The sequence below is a fragment of the Sus scrofa genome, chromosome 4, assembly GCF_000003025.6.
Source record: "Sus scrofa isolate TJ Tabasco breed Duroc chromosome 4, Sscrofa11.1, whole genome shotgun sequence".
Classification (NCBI taxonomy): Eukaryota; Metazoa; Chordata; class Mammalia; order Artiodactyla; family Suidae; genus Sus; species Sus scrofa.
This window is the reverse complement of record NC_010446.5, coordinates 38,564,890-38,579,761: the sequence shown is the minus strand read 5'-3', so window position 1 is coordinate 38,579,761 and position 14,872 is coordinate 38,564,890. Positions and strand designations below refer to the sequence as shown.

At 43.9% G+C, this 14,872-nt stretch overlaps 1 protein-coding gene across 2 annotated transcripts in view; it reads right to left on the bottom strand.

Moving 5' to 3' along the window:
• Positions 3,156-14,872, bottom strand: part of NIPAL2 (NIPA like domain containing 2) — an 85,578-nt gene continuing 73,861 nt past the window's right edge. Inside the window, exons 8-11 of one of the 2 annotated variants that reach the window (XM_003125547.5) lie at positions 13,943-14,031; positions 9,374-9,437; positions 8,152-8,246; positions 3,156-6,824 (exon numbers count right to left, since the gene is read on the bottom strand). In XM_003125547.5, the coding sequence (XP_003125595.2) occupies positions 6,712-6,824; positions 8,152-8,246; positions 9,374-9,437; positions 13,943-14,031 (361 nt within the window). In that variant the 3' untranslated portion in view covers positions 3,156-6,711. Of the gene's footprint in view, positions 6,825-8,151; positions 8,247-9,123; positions 9,438-13,942; positions 14,032-14,872 lie in introns of those variants that run through there. The other variant, XR_001303390.2, reaches the window with a different exon arrangement.

Below are 14,872 nucleotides of genomic sequence, written 5' to 3'. Positions count from 1 at the left end.
AGCTTCTCTTTTGCTCCTGGGCTTCCTCTCATGTCCAAATTCTACATGGGTTTCAAAGGCCCGCTCAATACCTGTGTTCCTTTCCTGTGGCTGCCAATGCAAATGATGACAAGCTTGGTGGCTTAAAACAACAGAACTTATTCTCTCATGGTTAGAGGCCAGAGGTCTGAAGTCAAGGTGTCCACAGGCTGCACTCCTTCCAGAGGCTCCAGGGGAGAATTTTCCCTCACCTCTTCCAGTTTCTGGAGGCTCTGGGGGTTCCTTGGCTTGTGGTGTCAAGACTCTCCTCTCTGTCTCCATCTTCATGTAGTGGTTTCTGTGAGTGTGGGCCTTTTCTGTTTTTGTTTGTTTGTTTTTCCTTTTTACAGCCACACCTGCAGCACATGGAAGTTCCCCACTAGGGGTAGAATTGGAGCTGCGGCTGACAGCCTGCGCCACAGCCACAGCAACGCTGTATCTGGGTCGCATCTGTGACCTACACCACAGCTCACGGCCACACCAGATCCTTAATCCACAGAGCAAGGCAAGGGATCAAACCTGCAACCTCATGGACACTGTCAGATTTCTAACACGCCGAGACACAACAAGAACTCTGTCTGTTTCTTATAAGGATCCTTATCTTTACATTTGGGGACCATCCAGGCAATCCAGGATGATATCATCTCAAGAGTCGTGGTTACCTCTGCAAAGATCGTTTTCCCAAATAAGGTCCCATTCATAGGTTCTGGGAGTTAGAGGCAGACATATCTTTTTTTGCAGGGGGAGGGGGGACCATTTAACCCATATACTCCCCAATTTCCTTGAAGACTGTCACCTAGCCCAGAGTGACCCTTCCCCTTCTGAGCTCCTGTGCCCTTTATTCAAAACTCTTAAGGCACTTTGATGTTCTATCATGCAGTTGAATACTTTGGTACTAGTAGTGAGAGTGTGGGTGGCAGAGCTGTCCTGGGTTGAAACCCCAGCTCTCCACCTGCCAGCTGAACGGCACTTGTCAAGTCATGGCACTCCTCTTGCCAGGGCCAGGACACAGGGAGGTGCCTGGGGCACACCATTTAAGGGGAGTCCTTACCTTCAGGGGCCCGCAAGGGCAGGGCGGGCCCTCTCTCTACCCTGAGAGCGAGATTTCCACGAGCTTCCTTACATTTTGTGCTCTCGGTTCTTCTCCGTTCTTAGCCCAGTCCCTGCCCTGTCTCTGGTTCTGGCTCTTTAATCTGTGAAATACGCATAGTGACATCCCTGAGAGAGGAATTATAAGGACTAAACGAACTGCAGGATTACAAGACTCACACAGGAAGGACTCAATGGATGAAGCTGGTGGTTCTCTGACCAGGCAGTAAGTTCCCGAAGAGTAACTTCATGTCTAATTCGCTTTTAAGAACTTTAAACATGTTCCATTGAAAATAGTATGTAAGCCATCACGTTTGAGTGCATTAATGCGTATTCACTGTTTGATGCATGTGCTAATTAGGTGTCTGTCTCCAGGCATACAATACAAGCCTCGAGTCCCTGGATCAGGGGCTCTCGAATGGATTTGTTCCCATGTTTGTGTTTGGTTTTTAAGAAGGTTGAGGTGAGGTGTTTTGGACAGGAGTAGAGCCCAAGCCTCAGAAACTTGCTGAGGCTGGTTTTCTTTTTTTTTTTTTGTCTTTTCTTGAGCCGCTCTTGTGGCATATGGAGGTTCCCAGGATAGGGGTCTAATCGCTAAACACCGCAGAGCCACAACAACACGGGATCCGAGCTGCATCTGTGACCCACACCACAGCTCACGGCAGTGCCGGATCCTTAACCCACTGAGCAAGGCCAGGGATCGAACCTGCAACCTCATGATTCCTAGTCGAATTTGTTAACCACTGCGCCACAACGGGAACTCCAAGGCTGGTTTTCAAATTAGAACCATGAAGGAAGAGACTCCAGTGGCAGGATGTGTGCATGCTGGAAGGATTAGCTCGAGTCTGGAGAGCCACAGCTCAAATGTGCAAAGTGGCTTTGGTCCGTGCGTGCTGGTCTGTCAGGAACGGTGGGCTCCTTCTCCGTTACGCACTTGCCAGCTCCCTGGGAAGCAGATTCCTTCCTGGAACACGAAGACTATCTTGCATCTTGCCTGGAACTCCATGAGACTCTGGTGGCATCTGGCCCAGCTGGGGGCACCCCAAAACCCCACATGTATTTGATATTGGGATGGATAGTCCTCTTTTACTTTGTGGTTGGGACTCACTAACTCTCAATGAAGACCAACACTGAAGGCAGAGATTCCTCCCTTTCTAGAAAAAAAAAAAAAAAAAAAGTTTCCTTGGATGGCCCACAGCTCCTGTAACTGATTTGCTCTCCTGGCACGGGACAGCATGGTGTGCGGTACCCCGAGGCTGATGAGAAAGGGGACAGATTCAAGAATTCCTGGGTGGGAAGGCTCTTCCCTGCATTTACCACAATTGCTGAAACACTGCATTTAATAGCTCAAGACTGGTCTATATTTGCATGGAAACCGTGTATATGTGGAATTTTATTTTACTTTTTATTTCAAGGAGGCCATAATGAGAGCCAGACTGTTGATGAGTCTAACTATTAGAAGCAGCTTCTAAATTCCCCACACAATCGTGTTGGGTTCGATTCTGAGAGCTTGCTCTAAAAGTTCAAATTCTGTGGTGTTTAGCGATCCCTCTAAAGCACTCATATTGGCTAGTGCCAGACGTGCATCAGGTTTGCAGTTGCCTAGTTCAAGGACTGCTCTATAACCAGCCCTGGAATTTAAGGAAAGCAGTCTGGAAGTGTGTTGGGAAGGTTCATTTTATAAACTGGATATATTTATGTCCGTAATATCATGATTAAACTGGCAAGCAGGACGCAGCCTTCCTTGCAGCGGAGCGTGTAAAGCCATCATTCCTGAATAAGCCATGTGCTTTGAAACAAGGAGCATAAAGAGGGTTCTTGGCTTCAAGATATTGGCTCAATGCTTCTACCCATTTGAGTCATGTCCACTCTTGCACCTGCTTCGAGCCAGACTTACACATTATCACCATTACACTTCAATAGCACCACCAAAATTATACTAATCTATGAAATCTGCCTTTTCCCTTTCTTTCTCTGCCATAACACAGGCCCTCCAGGAGCTTGTGGGAGTGAGATGGGGAGGGGGTGGTTGAAAACTATATTCTGAGTCACTGTCGGAAAAAAAATTTTTATTGTATTTTTTTCAGGTGATTTTGGTGATGAAAGTCATATAGTTACAGAGTAAGCAAACATTTAAACTGAAAACAATCAGATGGTAAGGACCTCTGCTTTAATCTACTACATGAGAGGTAATTGCTACTCAGTTTTGAAGGAATTATCCACTTGAAGTGTGGGATCAGAGAGGTTCTCTCAATATAGTTAGTGGTGCTCACAAAAGAACCACCGCCTTCAAGAGAGAGAAACCTGGGCACCAATAATGGACTCATTGCTTCTGTTTGTATCTTTCCCAAGCAATAAGATCTTTTTTTTCCCTTTTTTTTTCTTTTTGTCTTTCTGCCTTTTCTAGGGCCGCACCTGCAGCATGTGGAGGTTTCCAGGCTAGGGGTCTAATCAGAGCTGTAGCCAACCTACACCAGAGCCACAGCAACACAGGATCCAAGCCTTGTCTGCAACCTACACCACAGCTCACAGCAACACTGGATCCTTAACCCACTGAGTGAGGCCAGGGATCAAACCCATAGCCTCATGGTTCCTAGTAGGATTCATTAACCACTGTGCCATGATGGGAACTCCCCAAAGCAATAAGATCTTAATGTAAATCTCAAGACATGGCTAACACTTGCATGGTATCCGGTTTGTTTTCTAAATTTTCAAATGCCCAAGGAATAAGAAAGAAGCTGCATAGCAAGGGCAGAGGAGTCTAGACCAAGGTTTGAAAACTCAATGGCCCACGGCTGGCCACCTGCTTTTGCGAATAAAGTTTAACTGGCACCAGCCATGCTTATTTGTTTATATATTATTTGTGGCTGCTTTCATGCTACAAAGGACAGACTTGAGTGGTTGCGACAGACACTGTATGGCCAATAAACCCCCAAATATTTACTCTCTGTGTCATTACAGGAAAAGTTTGCAGACCTCTGGTCTAGACAGTCAGATGAGCCAAGTGTTGGCTAAACGTCCCCAATTCACAATGCCAAGAGAAGGACTGGGTTGGGTTTGGTCGTTGTCATGCACTACGTAATTTAAAAAATCTTTACAAGCCAGTACAAGTAAAACTCCTATTCACCTTGCTTTGGAGAAACAATATGGAAAGTAAAATTAGGTCCAAACATATAGGTTACCTGGACTTGTAAAGCCTTGCTGAATTGCATAAATGTGCATAAGTCAATGTCATTCCTTACAACTTTTAAAAGATGCAAATGTTGGCGACCACTGAAGTGTTGGTATTAAGCTTGTGTCTGTGCAAAATTCTACAATGCGCAAAACCACGTGCTGTAGCTATAAATATAGTCCCACTTCAAGGAAAATTCTTCTAATTATTTTCCAAATCTTTGAAAGCAGTTTCAAGAGTCACCAGAAATCTGTAGTTTAAGACACCAGACACATTTTAGCGGAGCCTTCCCGTGCCAACATGTTGGACCAATTCAGTAAAACATGCTATAAATTATACGACTATGTTATTTGAATTAGTGGGACACTTTCCACAAGAGCAGGGATTGTTACCAGGAATTCAAAAGCCAGACCTGGGCTCCAGGTTATTATTCAGACTTTGGTGATGGATTCAAATCTTGCCTTTGTGGGCAGGTTTGGTTGATCTGGTCAGGGAGTGCAGGTCACGACCAAGAACAGAGCTAAAAGGCCTGACGCAGTTAAGATTACAGTTTCAATAGCTCTGAGTTAAACAACCAAACAAATGCAAGATAGTTGGCTGGGGTAATATTGGACCTTCATGTCAGAAGTGATCTGAAGATTCTGAACTGTCACTGATTATTATTATTATTATTTGATGTTGGTTACAATGAATTTTTGCTCTTTTCTTCTCACTTAAATATTAGGAGATCGTGAATAATAACAGATATGATAATGGACTCTCCCCACAAACACATCTTCTTAGATATGTGCTTATGGCAGCAGAAGAGCCATTCAGGATGCAGGAACACCTGGGCTTCCTCCCTAGACTCAGGTTGGACCACCTGGCCGTGTTCTCAGATTTAAATGGCTGAAATTCAGTTCTCTAATCAGAACTGTTCTTTTATATAGAGGAATTTTATGTTATTCGAAAGCTGGCAGTAATGACTTGGGGAAGAAATGGTGTGTACGTAAAGATATCGCTAGGAATTTAAATATGATTTTTGAGACTTATGTTGGAGGTTAGAATGTAAAAACCCACTTGATAAATTATAATTTTCTACACAAATAAAGGCATAGGATATGAAGTTTCTCTTCAGTTTCAATTCAGGTACAATAGGATCATATAGCTGAAGAAAACATCACCGTCCTACATTTTTATTAAAAATTCGGTACTGATTTTTCTTCTTTATCTTTTTCTTTTTTTGGGGGGGGGAGGCACACCTGCCAGGCCAGGGATCTAATCTGAGCCATAGCTTTGATCTATGCTGCAGCTGCAGCAATGCCATATCCTTAACCCACTGCACCACAGTGGGAACTCCAAATTGGTACTAAATTTTTTTTTTAGGCCACTGAGCAAGGCCAGGGATTGAACCTGCATCCTCATGGATACTAGTCTGTTTCTCAATCTGCTGAGCCACAACAGGAACTCCAGTACTAATTTTGTTTGTTTGTTTGTTTTGTTTTGTAGGGCCACACCCACAGCATATGGTTGTTCCCAGACTAGGGGTCAAATCCGGAGCTACAGCTGCCAGCCTACACCACAGCGACAGCAATGCAGGATCCAAGCTGTGTCTGTGACCTACACCACAGCTCACAGCAATGCTGGATCCCCGGCCCACTGAGGGAGGCCAAGGATTGAACCCGCATCCTCAGGGATACTAGTTGGAGTTGTTTCTGCTGTGCCACAACGGGAACTCCACCAGTACTAATTCTTAAAATTTTCCTTTCTTAAGCTTAACAAGTCCTCCAACCAAGGTCTCGTGGTTTTAGTACACCCCATCACAGATAGAATGGGTTATAAATTCTAACTTTAAAGACAACGTTAATTCTCAAAGGATGTTTACAATAGGGTTAGTTTTCAGAACACATGATTCACCACTCTAATTTGGGAATAGAAAGGTGAAATATTTATGGGGAGGTTAATAAAAGCGATCTTAGGAAAAATGAATGCTCTCAAACCTTTGGTGCAGGTTTGCAGGGCTAAAGTGTCTCTTTAAAGCAGAGCAAGCGACATTGCAAGCTGTGTAGGAAAAGCACCCTATGTGTTCTACAGCCAAATCGTGGATGCACATTTTTGTGTGACATGCCTGCTTGGGCAGCCAGGCTCTAATTAAGATCTAGAAAAGACAAAAAAAAAAAAAAAAAAGAAAAGATCTAAAGATCTAGCCAGTGAGATGAACACGAGGGAGAGGTCCTGTGTGTGGGGACCACTTCCAATGACATTCCGTGAAAACATTAGACTGTCAAAGCTGAGGAAGGCCCCGATCGTCCACAGACAGGAGAGCGGGGTGAAGGACTGAAACTAATGCGAGCACATGTCAGCGTAAAATAGCTGCTGACACAAATGGAACATGTGCAGTTTTTTAAAAGGTGGTATCAAATAACAGGCCAGCAGCCATCCCTCTCGGCATTTCAGACCTCTTTCTTCTCTCCACTCGGGCTCTTTGTGGAGTCACTTCCATCAGGCAACGTTCCATAGGATAAGCCATTTGAATCTGGTTGTATTTTGTCCAACATTTGTTTCCCTGTGCAGATAAATAATCACAAAGAGTCTTTTGAGCTCTTATGGTAGAATAAGCCTTAGTAATGTCTCCTCTATCTAGGCCACATTTTATTCCCCTTTTTAAAATACTGTGTGGTCACCCTCTAAGTAGAAGAGAGGAACGCCAAGGAAGAAAGGCTCTCAGAACTCCACGGCCCTTGATGCGTGGTCAAGGCTGACCACAGGACTGAGGTGTCTCCTGACCCGGGTCTACCACGCCGGGCACAGAAATCAGGTTGGGTCCGTCAGGAGAGTAACAGAACACACGTGCTCATCCCCAAACGTCTCTCCCCAGGGTTTGTCTCATGCATAAAACAACAGAGAAAAATAGTCTTCCATAGGGGCTACGGAAGCTCTTACTGATCCTATGGATGAGGCTGAGTGAGATGCAAACTAGAGTGAAATATAAGGAAACTTCATTTCCTACCAAAGCACCCCTAACCATACCAGGCATCTCAACACCGGTGCCGCAAATGCCAGTCCTTGCACTGAACACTCTTAGCTGATAAGCCAGCTCGAATGGGGAGAAGAACGCAGAACCCACAGGGCCGTGTGTTCTCAGTCGTAGGGATGAGGCTTTGATGGGTTTTGCTCTAAAGGCCTGGTCCTAACAGAGTGGTGGAGGAAGCTGTGAGAATATGACTACGCCTTGTCTAGAAACCTGTAGATCACCCCGAATCCTAGCAATGCCAGAGATTGTTGGGGGCGGTGAGCAGGTGAGGACACAGCAGCCCATTTCCTTTGTTCTGGACACCGCTTCTATGGTCTACATGACTGAGAGTGGAGACCTGGGGAGATGATGCATGCTCAGGATGAATGAGGTAAGGAGGAGGGGAAGAGGCTCTTCATGTTCAGGTGACCGTGAAGAATGTCCCTCTTGGCCCCACAGTCCTCGGGCCACCTCACGCTTCCCAAGGAATAATATTCCTTAGCAGCCTAACCTACTGTCTTTAGATGTTCCTGCAAAGGCTCTCCAAGCAACAAGGGTCTGCAGCTGGTAGCCATTCCCGCTCTTTTGAGGACCCTTTTCCAATGTAAGGAAACCTAACAAGGAAATTTGCAACATCACCCACATCAAGAAAATCGCCTCAGTTCCTTCCTATCCCCAGTGTTCGGTGCAAAACCCATATTCAAATAAGAGTGTTACCACTTATGGTTAAAATATCACCTCTGGTTTCATGATTAAATGTACATTTTTTTGAGGATAAGAATTATGTTTTATATTAATGTAACGCCCTGAATCATACCAGCAATGATTAATTTCTAAGGATAAAATTTTCTCTTATAAATTAAGGAATATACAGTTTTACCAGGAACATTTCCAAAGTCAATGTAAGATTGTGGCAGATGTTCCTTTTCTCGATTTCTTGTCACCAAAAACACACCAAGGAATGACAGAAAACACCTGTAAGAATAATGTTAACAAAGAACACAAGATCACGGAAACGACTCATGGTGTTAAATAACTGAATTCCATATTCTACATGATGACATAAATTCCATTGGTTTTGTTCTTCCTGTTTCTCATGGTAAGCTGCCGAGAACTTGTCTTAATTGCTGCAGCCAATAATATCTGTCCCCAGAACCAAGACCTGGGCAGCTTCCAATCCATTTCTGCCCCAGGTTTTGACCATCTGGAGGCTAATTCAGGCTCTAAACCCTTTGGGTAGACACTAGGTCTCAATTTCTATTCATGCCTGCCTCGACCCATTACTGGCATGCAACACGAGCAAAAAATAATTTATTCTTTAATGTTCTAAGAAATTTCGTTGTCCTTGGCCATCAGACTCATCATAGTTTCCAGACCCCAGAAGTTTAGCCTCGCCCAAAAATCTTACGAAATTGGATTTTCAAGATAGATGGTTTTCTACACTGAAAATAGTCTGGGCTTAAGTTTGCATAACAATGGTCATGCAGAATACCACATCAAGAGGCACTGAAGCACGAATGGCGTGCCAGTTGGAACTTGCGGAAGATCCCATACATTGGCGAGCATCTGTCAAAGTTCTGCTCTCTGTTTGCAAGAATGCCAAGCAGTGATTGCCCACCAAATCTCTAGAAAGGGTGAAAGCTGGACACCCGGACACAAGAGAGGGATGGTCCCGATCTGATGTTATGAGGTCCAAAGCTAGGGATCTGCTCTGGTCTCTGCCTTTTATTCTAGGTGACCCTAGAGGCATCCGGGGTTCCCTGATTGAGATCTAACCTAGGGATTCCCAAGGGTGAGGTAGGTCTGAGAGAGTACAAAAAGGGAGAGTAGCTACAAGGGCCAGTGGATTTACCTTGACTTTGGCTGGAACTGAACATCCCCAGTGTTTCAGAACGCCCCCCAGAGAGATGCTTAAATCACAAAGTCAAAGACGTTGAGCCCTGGGTAGGGTGTTAAGCTGAAAAATATGTTTCTTTCAGGCACTTAGGAAACCAATGTTTCTTGTATTATTTTCCAATTTTCTATGCCTCAGGTATAATGCCAAAAATCCCGCATGAAAGTAATAGGATTTCACATACCTCACCTCTGAGACATTTACTCACCCAAAAAGATATATAAATACAGTGAGAAAAGCTGCACCAAGGAATTCCTGATAAAATACGATCCCTATAACAGGAATAGAAGGAACATTGATTTCAGGGTGAGAATATTTACCATAGCTATACTTTGTTTTTCAAATTATGTTATACATTATTTTTCTAGGTATAGTTACCCCCAGGCGCCCCCCCCCCGACCCCTTTTTTTGGCCACACCTGTGGTATTCAGAAGTTCCTGGGCAAGGGGTAGAACTGGAGCCACAACAGGAACAATGCAGGAAACTTCATTAGGGAACTCCTTAGTTACCCTTAAAATGCACATCCAGGAGCTTAGTTTTAAAATTCCTGCACAGTAGGGTTCCCACTGTGGCAAAGTGGGTTAAGAATCCAACTGCAGTGGCATAGATCACAGCTGCAGCTGGGACTCAATCCCTGGCCTGAGAACTTCCATATGCGGTGGGTATGACCGTGAAAACAAACAAATAAATTTTGCATGCCATCCATACTTACATTTTCGATTCCTAAAGAACATAGATTTGTAGATTTTATATACTGTAACTATTATTATTCTAAAATCAATGCCATTTGATATAACTTTTGCCAATAGAAATTCCTTATCCAGTTCCAGAATTTGTGCCCCGGAACACGCAAGAAAACAAAAGTCTAGTGACATTTCCTACATAAGGGGTCAGCAAGCCTGACCTGAGTGCCTGGGTGGACTGCAGGCTTTTGATGCAACACCTGCACTTCCAGCCAGCTGCTCCCTGAGCTGTCTTGGCAGTGCCTTGTGGGTCTGGTCACATGCTCACTCAGGCCGAAGGGACTGACGTGCTGCCCCAGCTCCATTTCTTACCGCCAGCCCCCTCTCCCGTCTCCTTCTTCTGGTCTTCCCTTTTAGGTGAAGGGAAACGGGCATGTGTCTTTTATTCTGAGGACCTCTGCTTCTCTCCTTGCTGGTCTCAATGATTTCTTCTTGGCCTCCAGTCCCAAAGTCTTTGTAGAGTTTTCACTAAATAAGGTATCTTTATATAATGGTTTTGTTTGGTTCTTTGGCCACCTCCGAGGCACGTGAAGTTCTCAGGCCAGGAATCGAACCCGTGCCACAGCAGTGACCTGAGCCACAGCAAGGACAATGCCAGATCCCTAATCTGCTGAGCCACCAGGGAATCCTATCTTTCAATTATATATTTCCTGGGATCAAATTTGTGTGTGTGTGTGGTGTTAGCCTTGCTACCCTGTCAACAATTATTTCTCGAGAGTCCTAAGTGCCAGTCGAGGTTGAGGTGCTGCAGGTGCCACATGGCGAACGAGATGGGGGATTTCTCCATCTGAAGCCTCTCTCCTCACCCAGAGAATAAACTTCTTACATGAACAATCCATGTCTTGCTCCAATGAATATTTGTTGAATAAATCAACATTTCTGAAGCAGTTTTCCATGTGATTACATACGTCCTTGTAATCATTTTAATGTTTTGTTTTGTTTTGTTTGCCTTTTCTAGGGCCGCTCTCACGCATATGGAGGTTCCCAGGCTAGGGGTCCAATTGGAGCCGTAGCCACCAGCCTATGCCAGAGCCACAGCAACGCGGGATCCGAGCCACATCTGCAACCTACACCACAGCTCACAGCAACGCCGGATCATTAACCCATTGAGCAAGGCCAGAGATCAAACCCACAACCTCATGGTTCCTAGTCAGATTCGTTAACCACTTCGCCACGACGGGAACTCCTTAATGTTTTCATGTTACTGTTAGCTGGTGCTCCATAATATTCACTTCTCTAAGGGAATTTTAAATTGTTTCAAATGTTTCTGCTTTAGTAAAGCACCAATAAACTTTGTATCTATTTTTTCTCAGTATTTTAGGATTTTTCTTTTTGTCGCTATAAATGCATTTTCTTTTTTTTTTTTTTTTTAGGGCCACACCCATGTCATATGGAAGTTCCCAGGCTAGGAGTCAAATCAGAGCTGGAGCTGCCGGCCTGCACCACAGCCACAGCAACTTGGGATCTGCCACAGCTCATGGCAATGTTGGATCCTTAACCCACTGAGCAAGGCCGGGGACTGAACCCATGTCCTCATGGATACTAGTCAGGTTTGTTACCTCTGAGCCATGATGGGAACGCCATGCATTTTCTTTTTTAAAGAGTAAAAACATTTAAAAAATATAATAAAGTACACATAACATAAAATTTACCATCTTAAACATTTTAGACTGTACAGTTCAGTTGTGTTACATCATCACTCGGTATCCACAAGATTTGGTTGTAGGACCCCTCCATGGATACCAAAATCTGAAGGGTACTCAAGTGCTTTATATAAAATGGCATAATATTTGCATATAACCTACTCCTCCTCAAATACATTAAATCATCTCTAGATTACTTATAATACCTAATACAATGTAAACGCTATATGAATAGTTGTAAATACAATGTAAATGCTATGCAAATAGTTGCCATGGTGTGGCAAATTAAATTTTTGCCTTTTGGAGCTTTCTGGAATTTTTTTTTTTGGTGGGGGGGGGATATTTTCTATTACTACTGATTGCATTCACAGGCAGAACTGTGGATACAGAGGGCCAACTACATTCATACTGTTGTACAACCAATCTTCAGAACACAGTTCTAAGGAGGGTGGTACCGTGGTGCCCAAATCCACAAGAGTGCTGCAATACTTCAGCCTTGTCAGTATTGGTTATTGCAGTAAGAAGAACAAAACAAAAGCTTTACTAATTTAGCAGGCAAACTGTGGTATCTCATTTTAATTTTAAGATATATTTTGTGACAGAGGGAATAAGGAAAAGGAAGTCAAGAAGCTTCACCTCACTCCACACTTCAGCAACATCAGACAAACTGTTATCATTCCCCGAAAGTTCCAGCTTCCCTGACTCATCAATTACATGATGCGCTAAGTATTCAGGGCCCATCCTGTTGGTCCTTCTACAAACCCTTCTTTTCAGGGAACTATATGTTTTACACATATTTAGCCCAGAAATCTTTACTACACTGTATGTCATGCCTATAACTGTTTTTTTGGCCTTGCTCTTTTCCTTTTTTAATAATTTAAGGGCACACAAATGTACAATCTTGTGTCACTTTCTTTTGTCAACAACCATAAAATGCTAGAAAATGAGAAGTCCTGGGATATAATCTTTCTCTGTAAGAGTAAGGTTCAGAGTTCCTATGGTGGCACAGCAGAAATGAATCAGACCAGGAACCATGAGGTTTTGGGTTCAATCCCTGGCCTCACTCAGTGGGTTAAGGATCCAGCGTTGCTGTGAGCTGTGGTGTAGGTTGCAGACGTGGCTCGGATCCCGTGTTGCTATGGCTGTGGCATAGGCCAGCAACTGCAACTCTGATTCGACCCTTAGCCTAGGAACCTCCATATGCTGCGGGTGCGGCTCTCGAAAAGACAAAAATAAATAAATAAATAAAGTAAGGAAGGAAGGAAGGTTCAGTTCTGGGAAACAGGAAATAAATTAATTACTTAAAAAAACTGCCCACTGGCAGTCATACTGTTTGCCATGACATAAAAATGATGTGCCCATTAGGCAACAGACTATCCCTAATTACCCCCCAAATACATAAACTTTGCATTGGGAAATGAAGTTCCAATATGACAAGGTAGTAAATACACCCAACACGCCAATGAACTAGGGCACACCTGTACCAAACTTAGGAGTGATATATCTGAATCTACTGTATTTTTGTTTGGACCAAGTTTCAAGTTTGCATTTTTTCAACACTATTGTGTCTGGCGATACATTTAAAACATTGCCCACAGAAGGAAAAGGACATTAATAATAGACAAAGAGGCCAGAACTGCAAAGGGAGTCGTTTTCATTTTCATCCACCTGGCTTTACCTGGGACACTGGACTCGCTTTCTGATGCAAGTGGTGAGTGACAGGGAGGGAAGAGTTAATGAAATTGGGGATGTCTGGCCCAGAGAGAGGATCCTTCAGCTGTTTTATCAGAAGGGCTGGTAAGGAGAAGACTCCAGAAAACGGAACTAAGACGAGCATCTTGAATTGGCAGGAAGGCTAGGTTCAGCTCTAACACAAGGAAATACTTTCTAATGAGTAGAGCTCTCTAAATCATTAGAGTGACTCCAAATGGGACCGAGCCATCTCAGGCAGCAGAGAGCCCTGGGGAACATTCATGCAAAGTAGAATAATCTCTCCTAGAGGCAGACACTGGATGGTGGCTAGGAGGATATGGGCTATCCACTTTCTTAGAACCTAGAGTCCTTGATTTTCTCATTACTCTGAAAGAGACTTCATCTGTGTTTGTTTTTTTGTTGTGTTTTTTTAGGACCACACTCATGGCACATGGAGGTTCCCAGGCTAGGGGTCTAATAGGAGCTATAGCTGCCGTCCTACACCACAGCTCACAGCAACCCTGGATCCTTAACCCACTGAGTAAGGCCAGGGATTGAACTAAACTTTAAAGCATAGTTTAAAGACAACGATATTAATCCCTTATTTCCCCATGGTTCCTAGTCGGATTGTTTCCACTGCACCATGACGGGAACTCCCATCTACGTCTATTGTAAGGTATGTAAGAAGCCGAAACTCACCTGCAATGATGGCACTGGTTGTAAAGAAAATATGATTAACTGGCACCACCGTCGCCGTGTTGTAGAGTTTCGTGGCTTGACTAAGGAGCCTAGAGCAGAAGGCACTTACTGAAGCTCTGTCTTTAAGAGACGCTCAACAATACGTTAACAATAAAATCAAGAAACGTGTGTTCTTTAGCTAGAACTACAAAGGGAGAGGAAGTGCAGTAAAAGGGCATTTCCAATCAGCAGTCATAGCTTATATGCATCTGATGTATGAGATCAGATGTCAGGTTTTACGGTCTGTTTAAACCAACAACAGTAACAATGAAAAGCAATTAATCATATTCCGAGGCCACAGAAGTTTGAGTTGGAAGTGATTCAAGCTGCTGGACCAGTATCACACTGGGACTGATTCATTAGGATAGACTCTAGAATCTGTTAAATATCATATCTGGGGAACAGTATAGCTATCCATTGACATGCCACGTGCCAAGAAAGGAGATGGAGAAGTAAAGGAATGTTTAATGTTTCAAAAACAACGCTCAGTGCTCCAGCTGCAGAGCACATGTGGGAGCTCAGCTTCCCGCTCTGGCTGCCAACACGGTTCAGGTTCCCACAATCGCTTTGTGCTGCCCTGTCCAGGACTGGACGTTTTCTGAGATGGTGCGTTGCCCTGCCAGCACCTGGGAACTTAAAAAAGCACTAATGTTTACGTCCGATTCTAGAGCAATTGGAAAAAAATTTTTTTTGCGGGTAAAGCCCACGTGATGCTGCTGAATGTGTGTGTGTGTACATGAATCATGTGTGTATACATGCAGGCAAATAAATATGTGCATGTATACACATATGTGCAAATAAAGTTCCTCGGGTACTATACATTGTAATGAGCAGCCAGGGCTGAGAACCACCCCTCTACAGTTAGCATGGCCATGTAGTTCTAGTGTGAAG